This window comes from Sarcophilus harrisii, chromosome X (assembly GCF_902635505.1).
Source record: "Sarcophilus harrisii chromosome X, mSarHar1.11, whole genome shotgun sequence".
Classification (NCBI taxonomy): domain Eukaryota; kingdom Metazoa; phylum Chordata; class Mammalia; order Dasyuromorphia; family Dasyuridae; genus Sarcophilus; species Sarcophilus harrisii.
The window spans coordinates 6,593,565-6,615,690 of NC_045432.1; the positions used below are offsets into that span (position 1 = coordinate 6,593,565).

The window sequence follows — 22,126 nt, forward strand, 5'->3', positions numbered from 1 at the left end:
CCCGGATCTCTATGGGGGGGTCTTTTCCCCTGGTCTTCCTGTACATCTGTGCCCTGGATCCCTATGGGGAGTCTCTTCCTATAGGTCTCTGCCCCGGATCTCAATTGGGGGTCTCTTCCTGATCACTGTGATCGCCCCTGGATCCCTGTGGAGGGTCTCTTCCTGTAGGTTTGTGCTCTGGATATCTATGGGGGTCCTTTCCCCTGATTTTCCTGTAGGTCTCTGCGGATCCCTATGGGTGTCTCTTAATGTGGTCTATGCCCCAGATCCCTATGGGTGTGTCTTCCCCTGATCTTCCTGTAGATCTGTGCCCTGGGTCTGTATGGGGGGGGGGGGTTCTTTCTGTAGGTTTGTGCTCCAGATCCCTATGTGTTGTCTCTTCCTGTAGGTCTGTGCCCTGTATATCTCTGGGGGGGTTTTCTTTATTATCAGTGCTCTGGATCCCTATGGGGGGCTCTCTTCCCCTGGTCTTCCTGTAGATCTTTGCCTTGGATCCCTATGGGAGGGTCTCTTCATGTAGATCTGTGCCCAAGATCCCCATGGGGGGTCTTTTCCCCTGGTCTTCCTTTACGTCCTTGCTCTAGATCCCTATGGGGGGGTCTCTTCCTGTAGGTCTATATCCCAGATCACTATGGGAGGTCTGTTCCCCTGGTCTTCCTGTAGGTCGGTGCCCCAGATCCCTATAGGGGGTCTCTTCCTGTAGTTCTGTGCCCTGGATCTCTATGGGGGCTTCTCTTCCCCTGGTCTTCCTGTAGATCTGTGCCGTGGATCCCTATGGCAGGTATCTTCCTGTAGGTTTGTGCCACAGATCCCTATGGGGGGTCTATTCCCATGGTTTCCTGTAGATCTCTGCCCTGGATTCCAATTGGGGGGGTCTCTTCCTGTAGGTCTCTGTCCCAGATCTCTATGGGGGGGTCTCTTCCCCTGGTCTTCCTGTAGATCTGTGCCCTGGATCCTAGGGGAAGTCTCTTCCATGGTCTCTGGGATCTCATGGGGGTCTTCCCCTGATCTTATGTGACTGTGCCCGGATCCTGGGAGGGTCTCTTCCTGTGGTTTGTGCTCCGGATATCTAGGGGTCCTCTTCCTGATTTTCCTGTGGGTCTGTGCCCCGGATCCCTATGGGGTGTCTCTTAATGTGGTCTTGCCCGTCCATGGGTGTGTCTTCCCCGATCTTCTTGTAGATCCTTGCCCTGGTTTGTGGGGCTCTTCCTGAGGTTTGCCCAGATCCCTATGTGTTGTGTCTTCCTGAGGTCTTGGCCTGATATCTCTGGGGGGTTCTTTATTATCAGTGCTCTGGACTTCTATGGGGCTCTCTTCCCTGGTTTTCCTGTAGATCTTTGCCTTGGATCCCTAATGGGAGGGTCTCTTCATGACTGTGCCAAGATCCCATGGGGTCTTTTCCCCTGGTTTCCTTTACGTCCATCTCTAGATCCTTATGGGGGTCTCTTCCTGTAGGCTTAGCCCAGATCTCCATGGGGTCTTTCCTGAACTTCCTGTAGATCTCGCTCATCCCTAGGGGCATCCTTCCCTGGTCTTCCTGTAGGTCTGTGCCCAGGATCCCTTGCGGGTCTTTCCCTGATCTTTCCTGTAGATCTTGCCGATCCCTGGGGGCTTTCCCTGATCTTCCTGTAGATCTGTGCTTTAGATCCCTATGGGGTTCTTCTGTAGGTCATATCCCAGATCACTATGGAAGGTCTGTTCCTGGCTCCTGTGGTCGTGCCCCAGATCCCTATAGGGGGTCTCTTCCTGTAGTTCTGTGCCCTGGATTCTTATGGGGCTTTCTTCCTGGATCTTCCTGTAAATCTGTGCCCCGGATCTCTATGGGGGGGTCTCTTCCCCTGATCTTCCGGTAGGTGTGTGCCCTGGATCTCTATGGGGGGGTCTCTTCCTGTAGGTCTGTGCCCCAGATCCCTATGGGGGGTCTCTTCCCCTGATCTGTCTGTCATCTCTCTGCCCCGGTTTTCCATGGCTGTCTCGGGCCCAGCTCTCCATGGGGAGATTCTTTCCCTGATCTCCGGGCAAGGTCTTTGCCCCAGTTTTCCTTGCAATGTGCTGCCCCCTACTACTTTTTCTCTCTTTCCCTTGTCTGCACCTAATCTCCATTGGAAGGTCTCTGCACCTAATCTTCTTGTAGGTCTGTGCCCCGGATCCCTATGGGGGGACCCCTGATGTTCCTGTAGGTCTGTGCCCCAGGGCTCTATGGGGGGTCGCTTCCCCTGATCTTCCTGTTAATCTGTGCCCAGGATCTCTATGGGGGGGTCTCTTCCCCTGGTCTTCCTGTAGGTGTGTGCCCTGGATCTCTATGGGGGGGTCTCTTCCTGTAGATCTTTGCCCCAGATCCCTATGGGGGGTCTCTTCCCCTGATCTTCTTGCAGGTCTGTGCCCTTTTTTTCTGTGGGGGGGTCTCTTCCCCCGGATTTTTGTAGGTCTGTGCCCCGGATCCCAATGAGAGGTCTCTTCCCCTGAACTTCCTGTAGATCTATGCTCTGGATCCCTATGGAGGGTCTCTTCCTGTAGGTCTGTGTCCTAGATCCCTATGGGTGGGCGTCTCTTCCCCAGATCTTCTTGTCGATCTGTGCCACAGATCCCTATGGGGGGGGTCTATTCCCCTGGTTTCCTGTAGATCTGTGCCCTGGATTCCAATTGGGGGGTCTCTTCCTGTAGGTCTCTGCGCCAGATCTCTATAGGGGGGTCTCTTCCCCTGATCTTCCTGTAGATCTGTGCCCCGGATCCCTATGGGGTGTCTCTTACTGTAGGTCTATGCCCCAGATCCCTTTGGGTGTGTCTTCCCCTGATCTTCCTCTAGATCTGTGCCCTGGGTCTGTATGGGGGGGGGGTTTCTTTATTATCAGTGCTCTGGATCCCTATGGGGGGTCTCTTCCTGTAGGTCTATATCCCAGATCACTATGGGAGGTCTGTTCCCCTGATCTTCCTGTAGGTCGGTGCACCAGATCCCTATAGGGGGTCTCTTCCTGTAGTTCTGTGCCCTGGATCCCTATGGGGGCTTCTCTTCCCCTGATCTTCCTGTCAATCTGTGCACCATCCCAAAGGGGTCTCTTCCTGTAGTCTTTGCCGGGATCCTCTGGGGGTCCCTTCCCTGATCTTCCTGTAGGTCTTTGCTTTAGATCCCTATGGGAGGGTCTCTTCATGTAGATCTGTGCCCAAGATCCCCATGGGGGGTCTTTTCCCCTAGTCTTCCTTTACGTCCGTGTTCTAGATCCCTATGAGGGGGGTCTCTTCCTGTAGGTCTGTGCCCCGGATCTCTATGGGGGGGTCTTTTCGCCTGATCTTCCTGTAGATCTGTGCCTGGGATCCCTAGTGGGGCATCTCTTCCCCTGGTCTTCCTGACGCTGTGCCTGGATCCCTATGGGGTCTCTTCCCCTGATCTTCCTGTAGATCTGTGCTCTGTATCCCTATAGGGGGGTCTCTTCCCCTGATCTTCCTGTAGATCTGTGCCACCGATCCCTATGGGGGGTCTATTCCCATGGTTTCCTGTAGATCTCTGCCCTGGATTCCAATTGGGGGGGTCTCTTCCTGTAGGTCTCTGTCCCAGATCTCTATGGGGGGGTCTCTTCCCCTGATCTTCCTGTAGATCTGTCCTCTGTATCCCTATAGGGGGGGTCTTTTCCCCTGGTCTTCCTTTACGTCCTTGCTCTAGATCCCTATGGGGGGGTCTCTTCCTGTAGGTCTATATCCCAGATCACTATGGGAGGTCTGTTCCCCTGGTCTTCCTGTAGGTCGGTGCCCCAGATCCCTATAGGGGGTCTCTTCCTGTAGTTCTGTGCCCTGGATCTCTATGGGGGCTTCTCTTCCCCTGGTCTTCCTGTAGATCTGTGCCGTGGATCCCTATGGCAGGTATCTTCCTGTAGGTTTGTGCCACAGATCCCTATGGGGGTTATTCCCTTGGTTTCCTGTAAATCTCTGCCCTGGATTCCAATTGGGGGGTCTCTTCCTGTAGGTCTCTGTCCCAGATCTCTATGGGGGTCTCCCCGGTCTTCCTCTAGATCTGTCCCTGGATCCCTATGGGGTCTCTTCCTGAGGTCTCCCCCGGATCTCAATTGGGGGTCTCTTCCCTGATCTTACTGTAGATCTGTGCCCGGATCCCTGTGGAGGGCTCTTCCTGTGGTTGTGCCCGGATATCATGTGGGGGGTCCTCTTCCCCTGATTTTCCTGTGGTTCTGTCCCGGATCCTAATGGGGTGTCTTTAATGTGGTCCCCTTAGATCCCTATGTGTGTCTTCCCCTGATCTTCCTGTAGATCTGTGCCCTGGTTCTATATGGGGGGGGGTTTCTTCCTGTAGGTTTGTGCTCCAGATCCCTATGTGTTGTCTCTTCCTGTAGGTCTGTGCCCTGGATATCTCTGGGGGTTCTTTATTATCAGTGCTCTGGATCTCTATGGGGCTTCTTCCCTGGTTTCCTGTAGATCTTTGCCTTGGATCCCTATGGGAGGGTCTCTCATGTAGATCTGTGCCCAAGATCCCCATGGGGGTCTTTTCCCTGGTCTTTCTTAACGTCCATGCCTAGATCCTTATGGGGGTCTCCCTGAGGTCTGTGCCCCAGATCTCTATGGGGGTCTTTCGCCTGAACTTCCTGTAGATCTCTACCTGGCATCCTAGTGGGGCACTCTTCCCCTGGTCTTCCTGTAGGTCTGTTGCCCAGGGATCCTATGGCGGGGTCTCTTCCCCTGATCTTCCTGTAGATCTGTGCTTTAGATCCCTATGGGGGGGTCTCTTTCTGTAGGTCTATATCCCAGATCACTATGGAAGGTCTGTTCCCCTGGCCTTCCTGTAGGTCGGTGCCCCAGATCCCTATAGGGGGCCTCTTCCTGTAGTTCTGTGCCCTGGATCTCTATGGGGGCTTCTCTTCCCCTGGTCTTCCTGTAGATCTGTGCCTGGGATCCCTAGTGGGGCATCTCTTCCCCTGGTCTTCCTGTAGGTCGGTGCCCCAGATCCCTATGGCGGGGTCTATTCCCTGATCTTCCTGTAGATCCTGTGCCGTGGATTCAATTGGGGGGGTCTCTTCCTGTAGGTCTCTGTCCCAGATCTCTATGGGGGGGTCTCTTCCCCTGGTCTTCCTGTAGATCTGTGCCCTGGATCCCTATGGGGAGTCTCTTCCTGTAGGTCTCTGCCCCGGATTCTCAATTGGGGGGGTCTCTTTCCTGATCTTACTGTAGATCTGTGCCCCGGATCCCTTGGAGGTCTCTCTTCCTGTAGGTTTGTGCTCCGGATATCTATGGGGGGGGTCCTCTTCCCCTGATTTTCCTGTAGGTCTGTGCCCCGGATCCCTATGGGGTGTCTCTTAATGTAGGTCTATGCCCCAGATCCCTATGGGTGTGTCTTCCCCTGATCTTCCTGTAGATCTGTGCCTGGTCATATGGGGGGGGGGGTCTCTTCCTGTAGGTTTGTGCTCCAGATCCCTATGTGTTGTGTCTTCCTGTAGGTCTGTGCCCTGGATATCTCTGGGGGGTTCTTTATTATCAGTGCTCTGGATCTCTATGGGGGCTTCTCTTCCCCTGGTTTTCCTGTAGATCTTTGCCTTGGATCCCTATGGGAGGGTCTCTTCATGTAGATCTGTGCCCAAGATCCCCATGGGGGGGCTTTTCCCCTGGTCTTCCTTTACGTCTGTGCTCTAGATCCCTATGGGGGGGGTCTCTTCCTGTAGGTCTGTGCCCCAGATCTCTATGGGGGGGTCTTTTCGCCTGATCTTCCTGTAGATCTGTGCCTGGGATCCCTAGTGGGGCATCTCTTCCCCTGGTCTTCCTGTAGGTCTGTGCCCAGGATCCCTATGGCGGGGTCTCTTCCCCTGATCTTCCTGTAGATCTGTGCTCTGTATCCCTATAGGGGGGTCTCTTCCCCTGATCTTCCTGTAGATCTGTGCCGTGGATCCCTATGGCAGGTATCTTCCTGTAGGTTTGTGCCACAGATCCCTATGGGGGGTCTATTCCCTTGGTTTCCTGTAGATCTCTGCCCTGGATTCCAATTGGGGGGGTCTCTTCCTGTAGGTCTCTGTCCCAGATCTCTATGGGGGGGGCCTCCCTGGTCTTCCTGTAGATCTGTGCCCTGGATCCTATGAGTCTCTTCCTGTAGGTCTCTGCCCCGGATCTCTATTGGGGGGGTCTCTTCCCCTGATCTTACTGTAGATCTGTGCCCCGGATCCCTGTGGAGGGTCTCTTCCTGTAGGTTTGTGCTCCGGATATCTATGGGGGTCCTCTTCCCCTGATTTTCCTTGGGTCTGTGCCCCGGATCCCTATGGGGTGTCTCTTAATGTAGGTCTATGCCCCAGATCCCTATGGGTGTGTCTTCCCCTGATCTTCCTGTAGATCTGTGCCCTGGTTCTATATGGGGGGGGGTCTCTTCCTGTAGGTTTGTGCTCCAGATCCCTATGTGTTGTGTCTTCCTGTAGGTCTGTGCCCTGGATATCTCTGGGGGGGGGTTCTTTATTATCAGTGCTCTGGATCTCTATGGGGGCTTCTCTTCCCCTGGTTTTCCTGTAGATCTTTGCCTTGGATCCCTATGGGAGGGTCTCTTCATGTAGATCTGTGCCCAAGATCCCCATGGGGGGGTCTTTTCCCCTGGTCTTCCTTTACGTCCATGCTCTAGATCCTTATGGGGGGGGTCTCTTCCTGTAGGTCTGTGCCCCAGATCTCTATGGGGGGTCTTTTCGCCTGAACTTCCTGTAGATCTCTACCTGGCATCCCTAGTGGGGCATCTCTTCCCCTGGTCTTCCTGTAGGTCTGTGCCCAGGATCCCTATGGCGGGGTCTCTTCCCCTGATCTTCCTGTAGATCTGTGCTTTAGATCCCTATGGGGGGGTCTCTTTCTGTAGGTCTATATCCCAGATCACTATGGAAGGTCTGTTCCCCTGGCCTTCCTGTAGGTCGGTGCCCCAGATCCCTATAGGGGGCCTCTTCCTGTAGTTCTGTGCCCTGGATCTCTATGGGGGCTTCTCTTCCCCTGGTCTTCCTGTAGATCTGTGCCTGGGATCCCTAGTGGGGCATCTCTTCCCCTGGTCTTCCTGTAGATCTGTGCCCAGGATCCCTATGGCGGGGTCTCTTCCCCTGATCTTCCTGTAGATCTGTGCCGTGGATTCCAATTGGGGGGGGTCTCTTCCTGTAGGTCTCTGTCCCAGATCTCTATGGGGGGGTCTCTTCCCCTGGTCTTCCTGTAGATCTGTGCCCTGGATCCCTATGGGGAGTCTCTTCCTGTAGGTCTCTGCCCCGGATCTCAATTGGGGGGGTCTCTTCCCCTGATCTTACTGTAGATCTGTGCCCCGGATCCCTGTGGAGGGTCTCTTCCTGTAGGTTTGTGCTCCGGATATCTATGGGGGGGGTCCTCTTCCCCTGATTTTCCTGTAGGTCTGTGCCCCGGATCCCTATGGGGTGTCTCTTAATGTAGGTCTATGCCCCAGATCCCTATGGGTGTGTCTTCCCCTGATCTTCCTGTAGATCTGTGCCCTGGGTCTATATGGGGGGGGGTCTCTTCCTGTAGGTTTGTGCTCCAGATCCCTATGTGTTGTGTCTTCCTGTAGGTCTGTGCCCTGGATATCTCTGGGGGGGGGTTCTTTATTATCAGTGCTCTGACCTCTTGGGCTTCTCTCCCTGGTTTTCCTGTAGATCTTCCTTGATCCTATGGGAGGGTCTCTTCATGTAGATCTGTGCCAAGATCCCCATGGGGCTTTCCCTGTCTTCCTTATGTCCATGCTCAGGATCCTATGGGGTCTCTTCTGTGGTGTCCCCAGGATTTGGGGTCTTTCGCCTGAACTTCCTGTAGATTCTGCCTTCCTAGTGGGGCATTCTTCCTGGTCTTCCTGTAGTCTTGTGCCAGGGATCCCTAGGGGGTCTTTCCCCTGATCTTCCTGTAGATCTGTGCCTGTTCCCTGGGGGTCTCTTCCCTGTCTTCCGTAGACTGTGCCCCGATCCCTGAGGTATCTTCCTGTAGTTTTGCCAGGATCCCTATGGGGTCTATTCCCATGTTTCCTTAGTCTCTGCCCGGATCAATTGGGGGCCTCCTGGGCCGTCCCAGGACTCTATGGGGGTCTTCCCTGGTCTTCCTGTAGATCTGTGCCCTGGATCCCTATGCGGGGTGTCTTCCTAGGTCTCTGCCCCGGATCTCAATTGGGGGGGGTCTCTTCCCCTGATCTTACTGTAGATCTGTGCCCTGGATCCCCATGGGGAATCTCTTCCTGTAGGTCTGTACCCCGGATCTCTTTTCAGGGGTCTCTTCCCCTGATCTTCCTGTCGATCTGTGCCACCAATCCCTATGGGGGGTTCTCTTTCTGTAGCTCGGTGCCCCAGATCTCTATGGGGCGGTCTTTTCCCCTGATCTTCCTGTAGGTCTGTGGCCCAGATCCCTATGGGGGGGGTCTATTCTCCTGGTCTTCATGTAGATCTGTTCCCTGGTTCCTCTGGGGGGGTCTCTTTCTGTAGGTCTGTGCCCCAGATCCCTATGGAGGTCTCTTCCTGTATGTCTATGCTGTCTCTATGGGGTGTCTCATGTCCCTACGTGCTTGTCCCGGATCAATATGGGTGGATCTCTGGGGGGGGTCTGTTTCCCTGATCTTCCTGTAGGTCTGTGCCCTGGATCTCTATTGGGGTGTCTCTTCCTGTAGCACTGTGTCCTGGATGTCAATGGGGCGCGGTCTCTTCCCCTGATCTTCCTATAAGTTTGTGCCCCAGATCTCTAGGGGGTCTTTCCCTGATCTTCCAGTCTGTGCCGGATCCCTAGTGGGATCTCTTCCCTGGTCTTACTGTAGGTCTGTGCCCAGGATCCCTATGGGGGTCTCTTCCCTGATCTTCCTGTAGATCTGTGCTCTGTATCCCTATAGGGGGGGTCTCTTCCCCTGATCTTCCTGTAGATCTGTGCTTTAGATCCCTATGGGAGGGTCTCTTCCTGTAGTTCTGTGCCCTGGATCTCTATGGGGGCTTCTCTTCCCCTGGTCTTCCTGTAGATCTGTGCCCCGGATCTCTATGGGGGGGTCTCTTCCCCTGATCTTCCGGTAGGTGTGTGCCCTGGATCTCTATAGGGGGGGGTCTCTTCCTGTAGGTCTGTGCCCCGGATCCCAATGAGAGGTCTCTTCCCCTGAACTTCCTGTAGATCTATGCTCTGGATCCCTATGGAGGGTCTCTTCCTGTAGGTCTGTGTCCTAGGGTGGGCGTCTCTTCCCAGATCTTTGTGATCTTGTGCCCAGATCCCTATGGGGGTTTTCTTGGTTTCCTGTAGATCTGTGCCCTGGATTCCATTGGGGGGTCTCTTCCTGTAGGTCTCTGCCCCAGATCTCTATGGGGGGTCTCTTCCCCTGATCTTCCTATAGATCTGTGCCCCGGATCCCTATGGGGTGTCTCTTAATGTAGGTCTATGCCCCAGATCCCATGGTGTGTCTTCCCTGTCTTCCTTAGATCTGTGCCTGGTCCATATGGGGGGTCTCTTCCTGTAGGTTTGTGCCCCAGATCCTATGTGTTGGTCTTCCGTGGTCTGTGCCCTGGATACCTGGGGGTTCTTTATTATCAGTGCCTGGATCTCTATGGGGCTTTCTTCCTGGTTTTCCTGGATCTTTGCCCTTGGATCCCTATGGAGGGTCTTTCATGTAGATTTGTGCCCAAGATCCCTATGGGGGCTCTTTCTGTCTTCCTTTAGTCCATGCTCTAGATCCCTAGAGTCCTTCCTGTAGGTCTTGCCCAGATCCTATGGGGTCTTCGCCGGAACTTCCTGTAGATCTCTGGGCCCATCCCTAGTGGGGCATCTCTTCCTGGTCTTCCTGTAGTCTGTGCCCGGATCCCTATGGCGGGTCTCTTCCCCTGATCTTCCTGTAGATCTGTGTCTGTATCCCTATAGTCTTTCCCGATCTTCCTTAGATCTTGCTTTAGATCCCTATGGGGTCTCTTCTTGGTCTATCCCGATACATGGAGGTCTGTTCCCCTGGCCTTCCTGTAGGTCGGTGCCCTGATCCCATAGGGGCCTCTTCCTGATTCTGTCCTTGGATCTCTAGGCTCTTCCCTGGCCTCCTGTAGGTCTGTTTGGGATCCCTAAGGGGTCTCTTCCCTGGTCTTCCTGTAGATCTGTCCCGGATCCCTATGGGGTCTCTTCCTGTCTTCCGATCTGTCGTGATCCTATGGCGGTTCTTCCTGTAATCTGTGCCCTGGATCTCATGGGGGTCTCTTCCAGGTCTGTGCCCCGATCCCTAGGGGTCTCTTCCGACTTCTGTCATCTCTCCCGGTTTTCCATGGGGTCTCTGGGCCAGCCTAGGAGACTTTCCGTTGGCGGTCTTGCCCAGTTTCCTTGGGCCTCCTTTTTTTCTCTTCCTTGCCCTAATCTCCATGGAAGGTCTCTCATAATCTCTTAGTGTGAGGATCTTAGTTCCCGATCTTCCTGTAGATCCGGTTTGCAGAACCCGAGGGTGTTGGACAGGAAATTTTCTTAGTGGGAAAACCAGGGTCCTGGGGCTCTGGTTGCCTTGCATTTTGGGACAGGGGGCGTGCCGAGGTCGGATAATTAGGGGTTTTATTCTTTGGGGGTCCCAAATATAAGTAAAGTTTCTATTATCCGGAAAAGGACTAAGTTCCTTAAAGAAGTTCCGGATTGGAAGAAATTTGAAGATTGGATTTTAAGGGCACTTTCCCAATGGCAGGAGGGATCCTTGTGGAATGGGGGAGACCTTATGATGAAATTCTCCTTGGGGTGTCCTTTGAACTAGAGGGGCTTACGGGATGGGAATTTCCTGTCCTAAAGGGACTTGCCTGGTTGGCCTGTCTTTGGGAAACCTTTCTGGCTATCCTTGGGCCTTCTTTTTGGCCTTGTATTATTTTAACTGAACAGATTACAGAATTCCTGTTCTTTTGGATTTGGGAAAGGACCAGGATCTTAAAGATTTTTGGCTTGGTATTAGACGTTTTCAGATCAAGAATTAAAGCCAGCCTTAATTTTAGGCCTGAATTGCTTTGGCCTTTCATAACTTTAGGTTCAAAGCCAGGCCCATTAACTGGAACTAAATTTCCTTACTTGGGCACTTGTAACTTTTTTTTTATCAGTTTTGTGCCTCCCATTTCCTTTCAATTTGATTGCCCTCTCTTTAAACCATTGTTTCCAAATCCTGAAATCCGTTTGAACTCTCTTTTGGTTTGACCTTTTCCCCTTAGGGTGTCAATTCGCTTTGGACATGGGCCCCTTGCCCCTCTAATTTCTGCTCAAGGGTTTAAATGCTCTTAGGTGTGTCCTTTTCCCCTCCGCCAATTTACAAATTATGATATTCCCAACAAACCTTCTTTGCTTCCTACAACCCAACCTTCAGTTGGGCCAGACCTACTCCCTGATTTTTTTTCCCTCCTCTTGGTCCTTTCCACCCTTATTGTGCCTGTCTATGGGTCTGTTCCTGTTCCCTGCCCTTGTCCCTGACTTCCTTTTCCCCTGTTTCCTTGGTTCCCCTCTTGTTTTGTTCTGGCCCTCCCGATTCTTAAGTTCCCTTCTCAGTTGTCTTCCTTCTGGATTTTCTCTGTTTCGTTGCCTTCAGTTCCCAATCCTTTGGGTTCTTTGCCTCCAAACCTTTACCTTTTCTGGCCGCCTTGGGCTTTCCCACATTTTTTCCCTTGTTCCTTTCGGTCCCTTCCAGGTCTTTGGTTCAGTTTCTTCCTTATCCCTGAGTCGTGTCCCTGATCTTGGCGGGATTTCTGTGGTTGTGCCCGGGGCTCTGGGGGTTCTTTTCTGATTTTCCAGGGTCTTTCCCCGGTCTTCGAGGGTTCCTCTGATTCCCGGTTTTCCCTATTTCCCAGATCTTGCGTCCTTGGGGTCTTTGTTCCCGATTTGGCTTCGTCCCTGGGGGTCTCCTTCCCTTGGTTTCTTGGCCTTCCTGATTATGCCTTTTTCCCTTCTTAATTGACCCTATGGGGCCCCTTTTGTGCGTGGGCCTTTTCCCGATCTTCGGACCTTCGATTGGGGCCCCTTTCGGTGGTCTTGGGTTCCTTGTTCGGGCCCATCCTGCCTTTTCTGGGCTTTGGCTGTTTTCTGCCCGCCTGCTTCCGGTCCTTCCAGGGATCTTCCTGAGTCTTCCCTGCCTTTTCTGTTCAGTCCCCTGGTCTCTTCTCCTTCCCCCCTTGTCTTCCTTTTTCTTGGCTGATCTTGGGGCTCTTCCTGTAGGTCTTCCATCCTTGGGGTCTTCCTTATCCCTTTCGGTAATTTCTCTTTCCCTTGCCTGGTCCTCCAGGGTTCTCCTCCCGTTTTCCCTAGATCTTGCCCGTATTTTATTGGGATTTCTCTTTCCCGGTCTTCCTTGGTCCCAAGGAATCTCTTCTGGCTTTGCCTTTCCTAGGGTCTTCCGGGTCTTTCCTTACTCCTGTGTCTAGCCCTCGGGGTTTCCTTTCCGTTCCTTTCGTCCTGGGGGGTTTCCTGATCCCTGGGTTCTTTCCGGGTTCTTGGGGGTCCCTCCCGGGGCCTTTGGTTCCTGTGGCCTGGCCCAAGGGTCTCATTCCGTATCTTGCCCTGGATCCTTGGGGTTTTCCCGTCTGTGGGGTTCTGTCCCTAGTGGGGTCTTTCCTGATCTTCCTGGATCTCGGCCGTATCCCTATGGGGTCCTTCCTGTCTTGGCCTCTGTTCATTGGGCCCGGTCCTATGGGGGTCCTCCCATCTTCCTGTAGTTTCCCGATCCTTGGGGGTTTTCTGTCCGTCTGCCCAGATCGGGGGTCTCTTCCGTCTTCCTGTAGGTTGGTGCCCGATCCCTATGGGGTTCCCTAGTTCCTGTCCCTGTCTGTGGGCTTTAACCCTGGGGGTCTTCTTTCTGGGTTTGTCTATCCGGGGGTTTTTTCCTTTTGGAGGGTCTCTTCCCTGGTCTTCCTTAGTGGTCCCTCGATCCTTAGGGGTCCTCTGGCCTTGTTCTTGGTTCTTTTCCTTCTTTCGGCCCATCCCCTTGGAGGTCTTCTGGTCCCCGGTTTTCCTGAGGTCTGTGCCCATTGCTGTTGGTCTCTTGGGAGTCTTCCTGGTTCTGTGCCCCGGATCCTATGGGTTCTTCCCTGTCTTCCTGTGTTGGCCTGGGTCCTATGGGCTTCTTCCCAGATCCTTGGGTCTGTCCCGATCTTCCTGGAGGTCTTCCGATCCCTTGGGTCTTTCCCTCTGTGTCAGCCTCCTGGGGGGTTCCCTCTTGTGTCTCCCTGATCCAGGGGGCTTTTCTCCTGGTTTCCTGTCTGTTTCTCCCTGGGGTCTTTGGTCTTCCTTAGTTCCCCATTTAATAGGGGTCTTCTTTCCTTGGGTCTGTCTCTCTGGTACTCCCGTTGTTCTGTCTTGTCCCCTTGGGGTTCTTGTTTCCTGTTCCCTGTTCCTATGGGGGTTCTCTCTTACCGTCTCCTTGGTTTGGGTCCCTTTTCTGGGTCTTGCCCTGATCCTTAAGGGGTTCCCTTCCCTGGGTCCTTCTCCCTTTGTCTTCCTTTCTGGCCCCGATCCCATGGGGGTCTCTTCCCTGGTCTCCTGAGTTATCTTGGGTCCTTCCCTTCCCCAGAGGTTTCTCCTTGGCTTCTCTTCCCATGGGGTTCTCCTCCTATCTTTCTTCCCGGGTCTCCTTGGAGGTCTTCCTAATCTTCTTTTTCCTTGGTCCCTGGTTAATTCCTGGGTCCTGGTCCCTTGACTCTTCCCATGGTCTCTTTCCCTTGCCCGTGTCTGGGTCTTCCTATCTTCCTGTTAATCTTTCCCCTTGGGTTTCCTTGTGGGTTTCCCTGGTTCCCTGGGTTTCCTTCTGTCCCGAGCCTGGGTTCTTTATTTCCGTTCTGTCCCAGGTCTCTTGGGGCTCCTTCCAGGGGTCTTCCTGATCTGGGCGGTTTTCCCGTTTCCTTCTTCTTTCCTTGGTCTATTCCCTGCTGGGTCTTTACCCTATTCTCCTGTAGTCGTCCCGGATCCCTATGGTTTCCGTTCTGTCTGCTGGTGACCCTTGGGGGTCTTTCCTGTGGTCTTGCCCAGACTCTATGGGGGTTTCCCTTCTTCTTGGTCTGTGCCGATCCCTGGGGGTTTCTAATTGGGTCTTTTCCTGTTTCCTTCCCCTGTCTTTGGTCTGCCCGGTCTATGGGGGTTTTTCTTCCTGATCCCAGGCCTTCCCTGGTTTCCCTGCCAGAACTCTGCCCTGATCTTTGGTTTTCTTTCCTGGATCCTGCTTTCCTGGGGTTTCCTGCCTTGGTCTTTCCCGGTCTATGGGGGGCCTTGTTCTTTTCTAATCTAGGTGGTCCTGATTCCATGGGGGCTTCTGGTCTTCCCCGTCTTTGGGGTTTTCCCTTCTTCCTGTATCGTGCCCGATCCTTGGGGGTCTTTCTCTTTTGGTCTATGGGGTTTCCCTGGGTTTTGTCTTCCTTGGTCCCTTGGGGGGTTCTTATGGTCTTCCTAATCCCAGCCGGGTCTTTCCTGCTTCTTTCCCGGTCTTCCCGGGGCTCTTCCTTGTTCCGATCCATGGGGTCTTCCCTGGCTCCCTGTGCCTGTTCCCTGGGTTTCCTTGGGTTTGCCCTGGTCTCTTGGTCTTCTTTCCCTGGTCCTTGGGGGTCTCTTCCCTTGGGTTTCCGTGGGCCCTCTTTTTTCCTGTGGTTCTTGCCCTGATCCCATGGGTCTCCTTGTACTTCCCCTTCTGTCCTCTCTATCTTTGGTTGTCCCTGGTCTGTAGGTCTTTCTTATGGTCTTTGTCTCTTACCCTTAGCTTCCCCTATGGGGGGCTTCTTTTGTTCGGTCCTAGGTCCTCTTCTTTCCTTTTTGCCGGTTTGGGGTTTCCTTTGGGGGGTCTTCTGAGTCTGTGCCTGCTCCCTTGGGGTCTTTTCCCTGGTTCCTTAGCCTGGCCCTGGATCCCTAGTGGGGTCTCTTCCCGGTCTCCCAGATTCCGATTTCCACCCCTGTCTCCTGAGTCTGTTTGTCCCCTGCTTGGGGTCTCTTCCTGAGTCCGATTCCTTGGTCTTTTGATTTGTCTACTTGGCTTCTCCCTATAGTGCTTCTCATCCTGGTCTTCCCCAGTCCTGTGGTGTCTCTGGACCTTCCTGGGTCTCCTCCTGTGGTCTTCCCTGGGTTTGCCAGTCCCTTCCGTGCTTCTTCCCGATTTCCTGGGGGTCCCTGATTATGTGTCTGGCCCTAGGGGTCTCTTCCTGCTTCCAATTCCGGATCTTCCTTCCCCCTGTTTCGTGTAGCCCTTGATCCCCTGTGGTTTTTTAGGTCTTCCCCGATTCCGTCCTGTCTGTCCCCTTTGGGGTCTTCTCGTATGTTTGGTCTCAGGGGTCTCTTCCCTTGGTTTCCCTAGGTCCTTGCCCCGTTCTTTCCCAGTTCCTTCTGGCTTCCCTGGTATTTTTCCTCTTTCCTGGTCTTCCAGTTGAAGGTCTCTTCACTTCCTGGTTAACTTTCCCAGGGGTCTTTTCCTTTCCCTGTTTCCTGGGGGCTCTTTCAGGTTTCCTTGGATCTTTGGGTCTTCCCGGGACTTCCTTGGGTCTCTTCCCCTGCTTCCTGGGGTTGCCCGGTCTCCTGGGTTCTCTGCTAGTTTGTCCTGGGTCCTTTCGGGGTCTTCTTCCGGTCTTCCTTGTCTCTTGGTTTTGGGGGTTTCTTCCCTGTCTCTGTCCCTGATCCCTTAGTCCTTGGGTTTCCTTGTAGGTCCTTCCGATCCCTGAAGGTCTTCCCGTCCTTGGGTCGCCTTAGATCCCTATGGGCTCCCTGGGTTTCCCTGATCTCTTTTTGGTCTTCCTAGTTCTTTGGCCCCTGGTCGGTTTTCCTAGATCTTTCCGTGTGTGTCCTGGTCTTGCCCTGAATCTGGGGCTTCTGGGTTTTCTTCCTGTCCTTTCTTGCTGTTCCTCATGGGGGATTCTTTCCTTGGCCCCAAGTCTGGGTTCCCCAAGGTTCCCCCATGATTTCCCGTTCCCCTGGTCTTCCTTGTCCCCTAGATCTTTCGGGGGTTCTCCGGACCCTGGGGCCCCCTTGGTCTTTCCCTTCTTTAACTTCCTATCCTAGATCCCCGTTCTTGGGGGGCTCCCTTCCGGGTCTTTCCCTGGTTTGGTCTTCCTGGTTTCCCCGGGTCTTTCCCTATTTCCTGTTGATCCCTTAGGTTCCCTATTTTCTTTGGGGTCTCCCGGGTCTTTTCGCCCGGATCCCATGAGGTCCTTCCCACCTGGTCCTCCTGTCCTGTGGAGGGTTCCTTGGGTTTTCCTTGGTGGTTCCGTCTCCGGTTCTTCTTCCCCATGGGGTTTCTTCCGTCTTCCTGTAATCTGTGCCTACCGGGGTTCTTCCCTATTTCCCCCAGGGTTTTGGTTCTTCCCTATTGGGGGTTCCCTGAGGTCTTGCCCCTTTTGGGGTTTTCTTCCCCGATCTTCTTTTCCTTTTTGGGGTTTTTTTGGGTTTCCCTTGGGGGTTTTCTTTTTCCCGGGGTCTTTTCCCTTTTGGGGGTCTTTCCCCCTTTTTTTCCTTGTCTTTGCCCCTCCCATGGGGTTCTTTGGCCCCCCCTTTTTCCCCTTTTGGGGCTTTCCCAAAGGGGCCCTTTCCTGGCCTTTTTCTTGGGGTCCCCTTTTGATCCTTTGCGGGGGCCCCATGGGGTTTTCCTTTTGGGGTTCCCCTGTTTTGGGTTTTTCCCTGAGTCTTTCCCCGACCCCTTTTCTTTGGATTTCCCAGGCTTTTTTTCCCTTGGGGCCCTTCCCCTTTTTTGGGTGGCCGGATCCCATGGGGTTTCCTTTCTTTTAATCCTGTTTTTCTATCTGTACTTCAGTGCCTCAGATTAATCAAACTCATTGGGAACACAGGAGACATACATACACACATACATACATACATATATTCAGCCACTCACAGCTATACACACATCCATGCAGAAAGATTTGTGAACATATGCCATATGAGAGATCCCCAAGTACAAGTTCCTACAATACAAACTAATGCACATTTTCACTAAGAGTGTGGAAGAGATTTATGATGCCAGTTGGGTGGAGTCAGTCGGCAAAGGGTTCCTGGGACAAGCAAGTTCATCTCAAGTTGTTTTGAAATAGGGGAAGGAGTAGGAAAAAGGAGGAAGGAGGGCACCCCAGTCAACGGCAGCACCATGGGCCAGTTCATACCAGGATAGAGATTGTAGACCGCCATTTTGTATTCTTTCTTGGTCCGCACAGTAAACACTTGGCCACTGAAGTGGATAGAGTGAATATTTTCATTGCTGCCCATGCTCAGCAGATACCACCGGATCCTTTGGTGCTGAGCCATCACCAAGCCAGGCAATGTATCCTTCACGTAACCATTGATTGCTGGAGAAGGAAAACACAGGGAAGATGAGTTTGACCTACCGGAGAAGCTGGAGAGTAAGAGGCTCAAATTATGCAGAAAGCTAGAGATGGAGGACTGCAAAATAGACCAATGGTGACATTTGTAGTTGGAAAGATGCTGCCTCTACATCCAAGAGATAGCCCCAGTGCTTTGTAGCCACAAATGTCAAGTAAACATAACCCTACAAAGGTTATCATGAGGCTTCAGTGGCTGCAGCAGCAGCAGCTTACTTGGGGAGCACATTCTGGCATAAGACGCACATGGCTACAGTCCTTTCTTACCATGAAAGCGGTGGTTCCTTTGAAAACCAGGATCATCCACCTGGACCTTGCATGGAGGCTTGCAGTTCCTCTCCATGTTCTCAGTAAAATACCAGCTCTTGGTCTCATCAAAGATGGTGAAGAACAGAGTAAATTCCTGGACGGTCAACTGTCTGCCATGAGAGGGGTTCAGTTTGTTAGGGTGACAGATCAGTATTGGCCCAATCAGCCCGGAGTGTAGATCTTTTTCCTGAGAAAGCAAGAAAAAATAAAAACCCTGAGGACCAAAAAGGTCACTGAAATAGGATCTCCCATGAGATCTTTTGACTCCAAATCCTGTTTTCTTTCTACTGTGTCTAGCATTCAACAAAATGGGAAGGTCTGCACTTTAACCTCGTCTATTATCCTTCCCAGGGCTCTGTGAATCCTGGAAACAGAAAAAAATGACACTTCACTGGTGCTTTTTCAGGCAGCAGCTGAGATCAGAGAAGAGTTCCATTGTGCTACTCCAGGAAGCCTTGATCCACAGTCTGCTGGTCATCCTCCTTGGGACTGTCAAGCATCCAATGTCCTTCTTAAAACTCAGTGCTTCAAAATGAGCCCAATATTCTAGACAAAGTCTGAATGGAATAAAGTATAGTGGGACTCTTAACTCCCTATTTTTGAACACTTTTTGAATATTGAGCCCAATAAAACTCCCAGAGCTTTTTGAGATGAACTGCTATCCATCCAGACTTACATCATCTTGTATATGTATGAAGTTGATTATTTGAACTTAAATGAAAGACTTTACACTTACCAGGTTTCATCCTCTGTGATTCAGTCCGATTTTCTAGCCTGTCAAGATCCTGCCTGTTATTGTATATTTTCCTCCCCTACAAATTTGTTTTGTCCTCTTCAGATTTGATGAGCAGGCCACTTATGGCTTTAGCTAAGTCCTTGATCAAAATGTAGGACGGCCAGACTAGACAAACTGGACATGCCCACCAAGCTGGCATCGAACTTTGAACACTAACACTGAATCACAGAATCATTATTGGCATACCCAATCTCTCGTCATCTCCACGGGCATGTGTCGGGCAGACCTTACGCCAATGTTGGCACGCCACACCATTCCAAACATTTTACTTCTAGATGAGATATTAGCTAGTTTAGTATTAGCTAGTTAGTAACAGCCCTTCCCTTACCAGGTCAACATCAGAGAAATAGGCCCAGGCTTTGCAGTCAAACTCCTTGTCAGTGGGTGCCATATGGGGCTCCACCTTCCAAGAATATGTTTTAGTCTCTTCAGGTTTCACCTCTTTCTTTCTAAGGTCACTTTCTTGCCCCTGATGTTCCTCATAGGAAATGAGACTAGAATAGAAGGAGTAAGGCCGGGAAGCCTGGTTCTTGAAGGTGACCTGCAACACAGAAAGAATACAAACATCTCCACAGAAAGAAGTAAGATCCCCAAGCACATTTCTTATTAAATTAGCCTGCTCCCCTCAACGACTCCCACTTTCATGGCTGTTTTCCCTGGGTCCTTTCACTCAGTTCCAGACCTCTGAGGGTTCCTGGATCTGCCCACATCTCCTCTCTACTTTGCATCCTAGGTCAGTCAGTAAATAAATATCACCGACTGCCTGTATTGAGGAAGATAGGCAAAACACATTCTATTCATATTCTATGAGGAAGACAACATGCAAACCACTTTGTCCAAACAAGCTATTAGGCAGGAAAAGTTGCAGAAAATCTCCAAGAGAAGGCACTTCAATGAAGAGAGAATATATCCTGCAGAAGATGGAATTTTAGCTGCGACTTGAAGGGAGCCAGGGAATCCAGGAGGCAGAAATGGAGAGGGAGGGTGTTCCAGTCAGAAAAAAAACATGTGGAGTCAGGAGATGGAGGGACTTGAATGCTAATTGAAGCATTTTGTACTTGATATTGGAAGTGATGGCAAACCAAGAGTTTATAGAGTATGAGCATGTGGGGCAACATGGTGGGACCTATGCTTTAGGGAAATCCGTTTGGTTGCTGAATGGAGGATGCACTAGAGTGGGGAATGATGTGAGGCAGGCAGAACCACCAGCAGCTACTGCAGTAGTTCAGATGTGAGGTGATGAGAGCCTGCATTGGGGGAGTGGCGGTGTCAGGGGAGAGCAGAGGGTGTATTTAAAAGATACTGCAAAGATGGCTTCAACAGGCCTTGGCAACAAGTTGGATATGGGAGAAGTGACATAATGAGAAGGCCAGGATAATTCCTTGGTTGTGAGCCTGGGGGACTAGGAAGATGGTGCTGATCTCAAAAGTAAAACATTTAAAATATGGAATATTAAATATTAAAATATGGAATAAAAGCAAAGCATTTGAAATATGGATAGAAAGCTAATGAGCTCTGTTTTGGACATATTGAGGTCTTTTTTTTTTTTTTGACTGAGGCAATTGGGGTTAATTGACTTCCTCAGAGTCACACAGCCAGGAAGTGTTAAGTGTCTGAGGTCAGATCTGAACTCGGGTCCTCCTGATTCCAAGGCTGGTGCTCCACCTAGCTGCCATGGACATACTGAATTTTAAGATGTCTGCAAGACTAAAGATCAGAGGGGACTTGAGAATCATCAGTAGGAAATGATCATTGAATCCGTGGGAGCTGATGAGATCAATGACATTGCAAGACAGAGCCCTGGGAGATAGCTGCAGTTAATGGATGTGACTTGGAGAAGGTTTCAGATAAGAAATAGTCAGAGGAGTAGGGGAAGAACCAGGAGAGAGTGGAGTCTTGGAAACCTAGAAAGGAGAGAGAATCAAGCACAAGAGGGTGATGCAGAGATGTTGAAAAGAATGAGGGTTAAGCAAAGGCCGTTAGATTTGGTAATAAGATCATTAGTCATTTTGGAGAGAGCAGTTTTAGTGGAATGAGAAAGTCAGAAGATGGATTGTAAGGGGTTAAGAAGAGAGTGAGAGGAAGGAAGCAAAGACACGGATTGCAGATGGCTTTTTCAGAGAGTTTATGCGTAAAAGGCAGGAGTGATATCGAATAATAGGAAAGGTAGAAAGACCAAGTGAGGGTTTATTGAGAATGGGGAAATATGGGCATGTTTATAGGTAGCAGAGAATGAACCAGTAAACAGGGAGAGATTGAAGATAGTGAAAGAGTGGAGATGAAAGAAGGATGTTGGAGGAGACAGCATGAAATGAGATAGATTGTGCAGGTAGAAGGGGGCCTTGGTAAGAAGACTGATTTCATGTAAGTCAAGGGCTAAGGAGATAATGGCAGAAGACATCTAGATGATGAGATAAGGAGGAGAGAAAAAAAGAGCTCTCTGAATAGTCTCAATTTTTTCAGTAAAATCTAAGGCAAGATTCTCAACTGAGAAGCTGGGGGAGGGAAACCATGAAAGGTTAAGGGATGAAAAGGTTTGAAAGAAGAAGGGTGTCTATGAAAAATAGGAGAGCGAGTTGTTGAGGGAGGGATAGTAGGATTGCTGAGCAACAGTGAGGGGCCATTTGAGTTTATGTAACATAAATTTGTAGTGGACCCAGTCAGAACAGTTGAGTGTTCAACAGCACACCAATAAGAGCAAAGGCAGGGAATGGTAGGCGTGATCCAAGATTAAGGTTTGGCAGAATGAGGTCGGTGAGAAGAAAAAGGGACAAGGGACTCAAGAGAAAAGGACAGTGTAGCATTGAATTGGCTCACTAGGGGACAAGATGGAGAAAAAAGGTGAGTACAAAAATGATGGTCTGAAAGAGAAATGAGGCGTGGAGGGATTGGAGGTCATGGTGTGCAAAAAGAGCAAAGTTTGGGCTTTACAGAAAGGGAATGACAACAGATTTTGATCGGAGAAAGAAATTTCAGAATTCCTGAACATGGAAGTGGTGCATTTGTGGGTGATAAGATCAGGGATTGTCAGGGTTTGTTTATAGCTAAAGTGAGGTGGAGCTTATGGAAAATTGGCAAGATGGGTTGGTTCTTGGCCTGCATTCTGGAAAAAGACCAAAGTGGCATCCTTACGTTAGGGTCAAGTTACAGTTTGTCCAGCTGTGACTGATCAGATCAATATGAGCTTGTGATGACCTGACGTGGGTCAGGCCCAAATAAGCCATGTGAACATTTGGCTAAATTATTACACTTAGATTTGTTAATCTAAGCGATGAGCTAAATGTGCTCATCTCCTGTTTCTTTTGAGATAAGGAACTCAAAACTTAAGAGAGTATCAATATGGGTGTTGAAATCTCTAGGATGAGGGCCAGAGTTTGGGAGGAGAGATTGTGAGCCAGGCACTGAATTCTTGAGGAAAGAAGAGGAGTATCAGCAGACAAAAGTTAGGAGAGAATGTTTGTAAAGCACTTTGCAGAGTGCCTGAAAAACAATAGACGTTTAATAAATATTCATTCCCTTTCTTCTTTCCTATGTAATCACCAGATCCTAGCTCTAAATCTGTAATAGCCCTTGGAGGTCTTGGAACAAAAGATCCTTATTATACCAAGCACAAGTTGAACTGAGGTGCCAAGGCCACATAGGGAGTAAGTAGCAGACATGGGATTTGGGCTCAGGTCCTGTGTCTCCGGGGGGGCTCTTTACCCAGAACCCCAGTCTTCCCAGTCACACAGATTTTAAGCATCACTGAAGCTTCGTGTTCCCAAGGAAGTTGGGT

The 22,126-nt window shown here is 51.1% G+C and overlaps 1 protein-coding gene across 1 annotated transcript in view; it reads right to left on the minus strand.

Annotated features, from left to right (window-relative positions):
- LOC100916248 (coagulation factor VIII) overlaps nucleotides 1-22,126 on the minus strand; it is a 122,482-nt gene that overhangs the window by 19,381 nt on the left and 80,975 nt on the right. Inside the window, exons 16-18 of the mRNA XM_031944727.1 lie at nucleotides 18,680-18,892; nucleotides 17,514-17,742; nucleotides 16,865-17,213 (exon numbers count right to left, since the gene is read on the minus strand). Of these exons, the coding sequence (XP_031800587.1) occupies nucleotides 16,865-17,213; nucleotides 17,514-17,742; nucleotides 18,680-18,892 (791 nt within the window). The remainder of the gene's footprint in view (nucleotides 1-16,864; nucleotides 17,214-17,513; nucleotides 17,743-18,679; nucleotides 18,893-22,126) is intronic.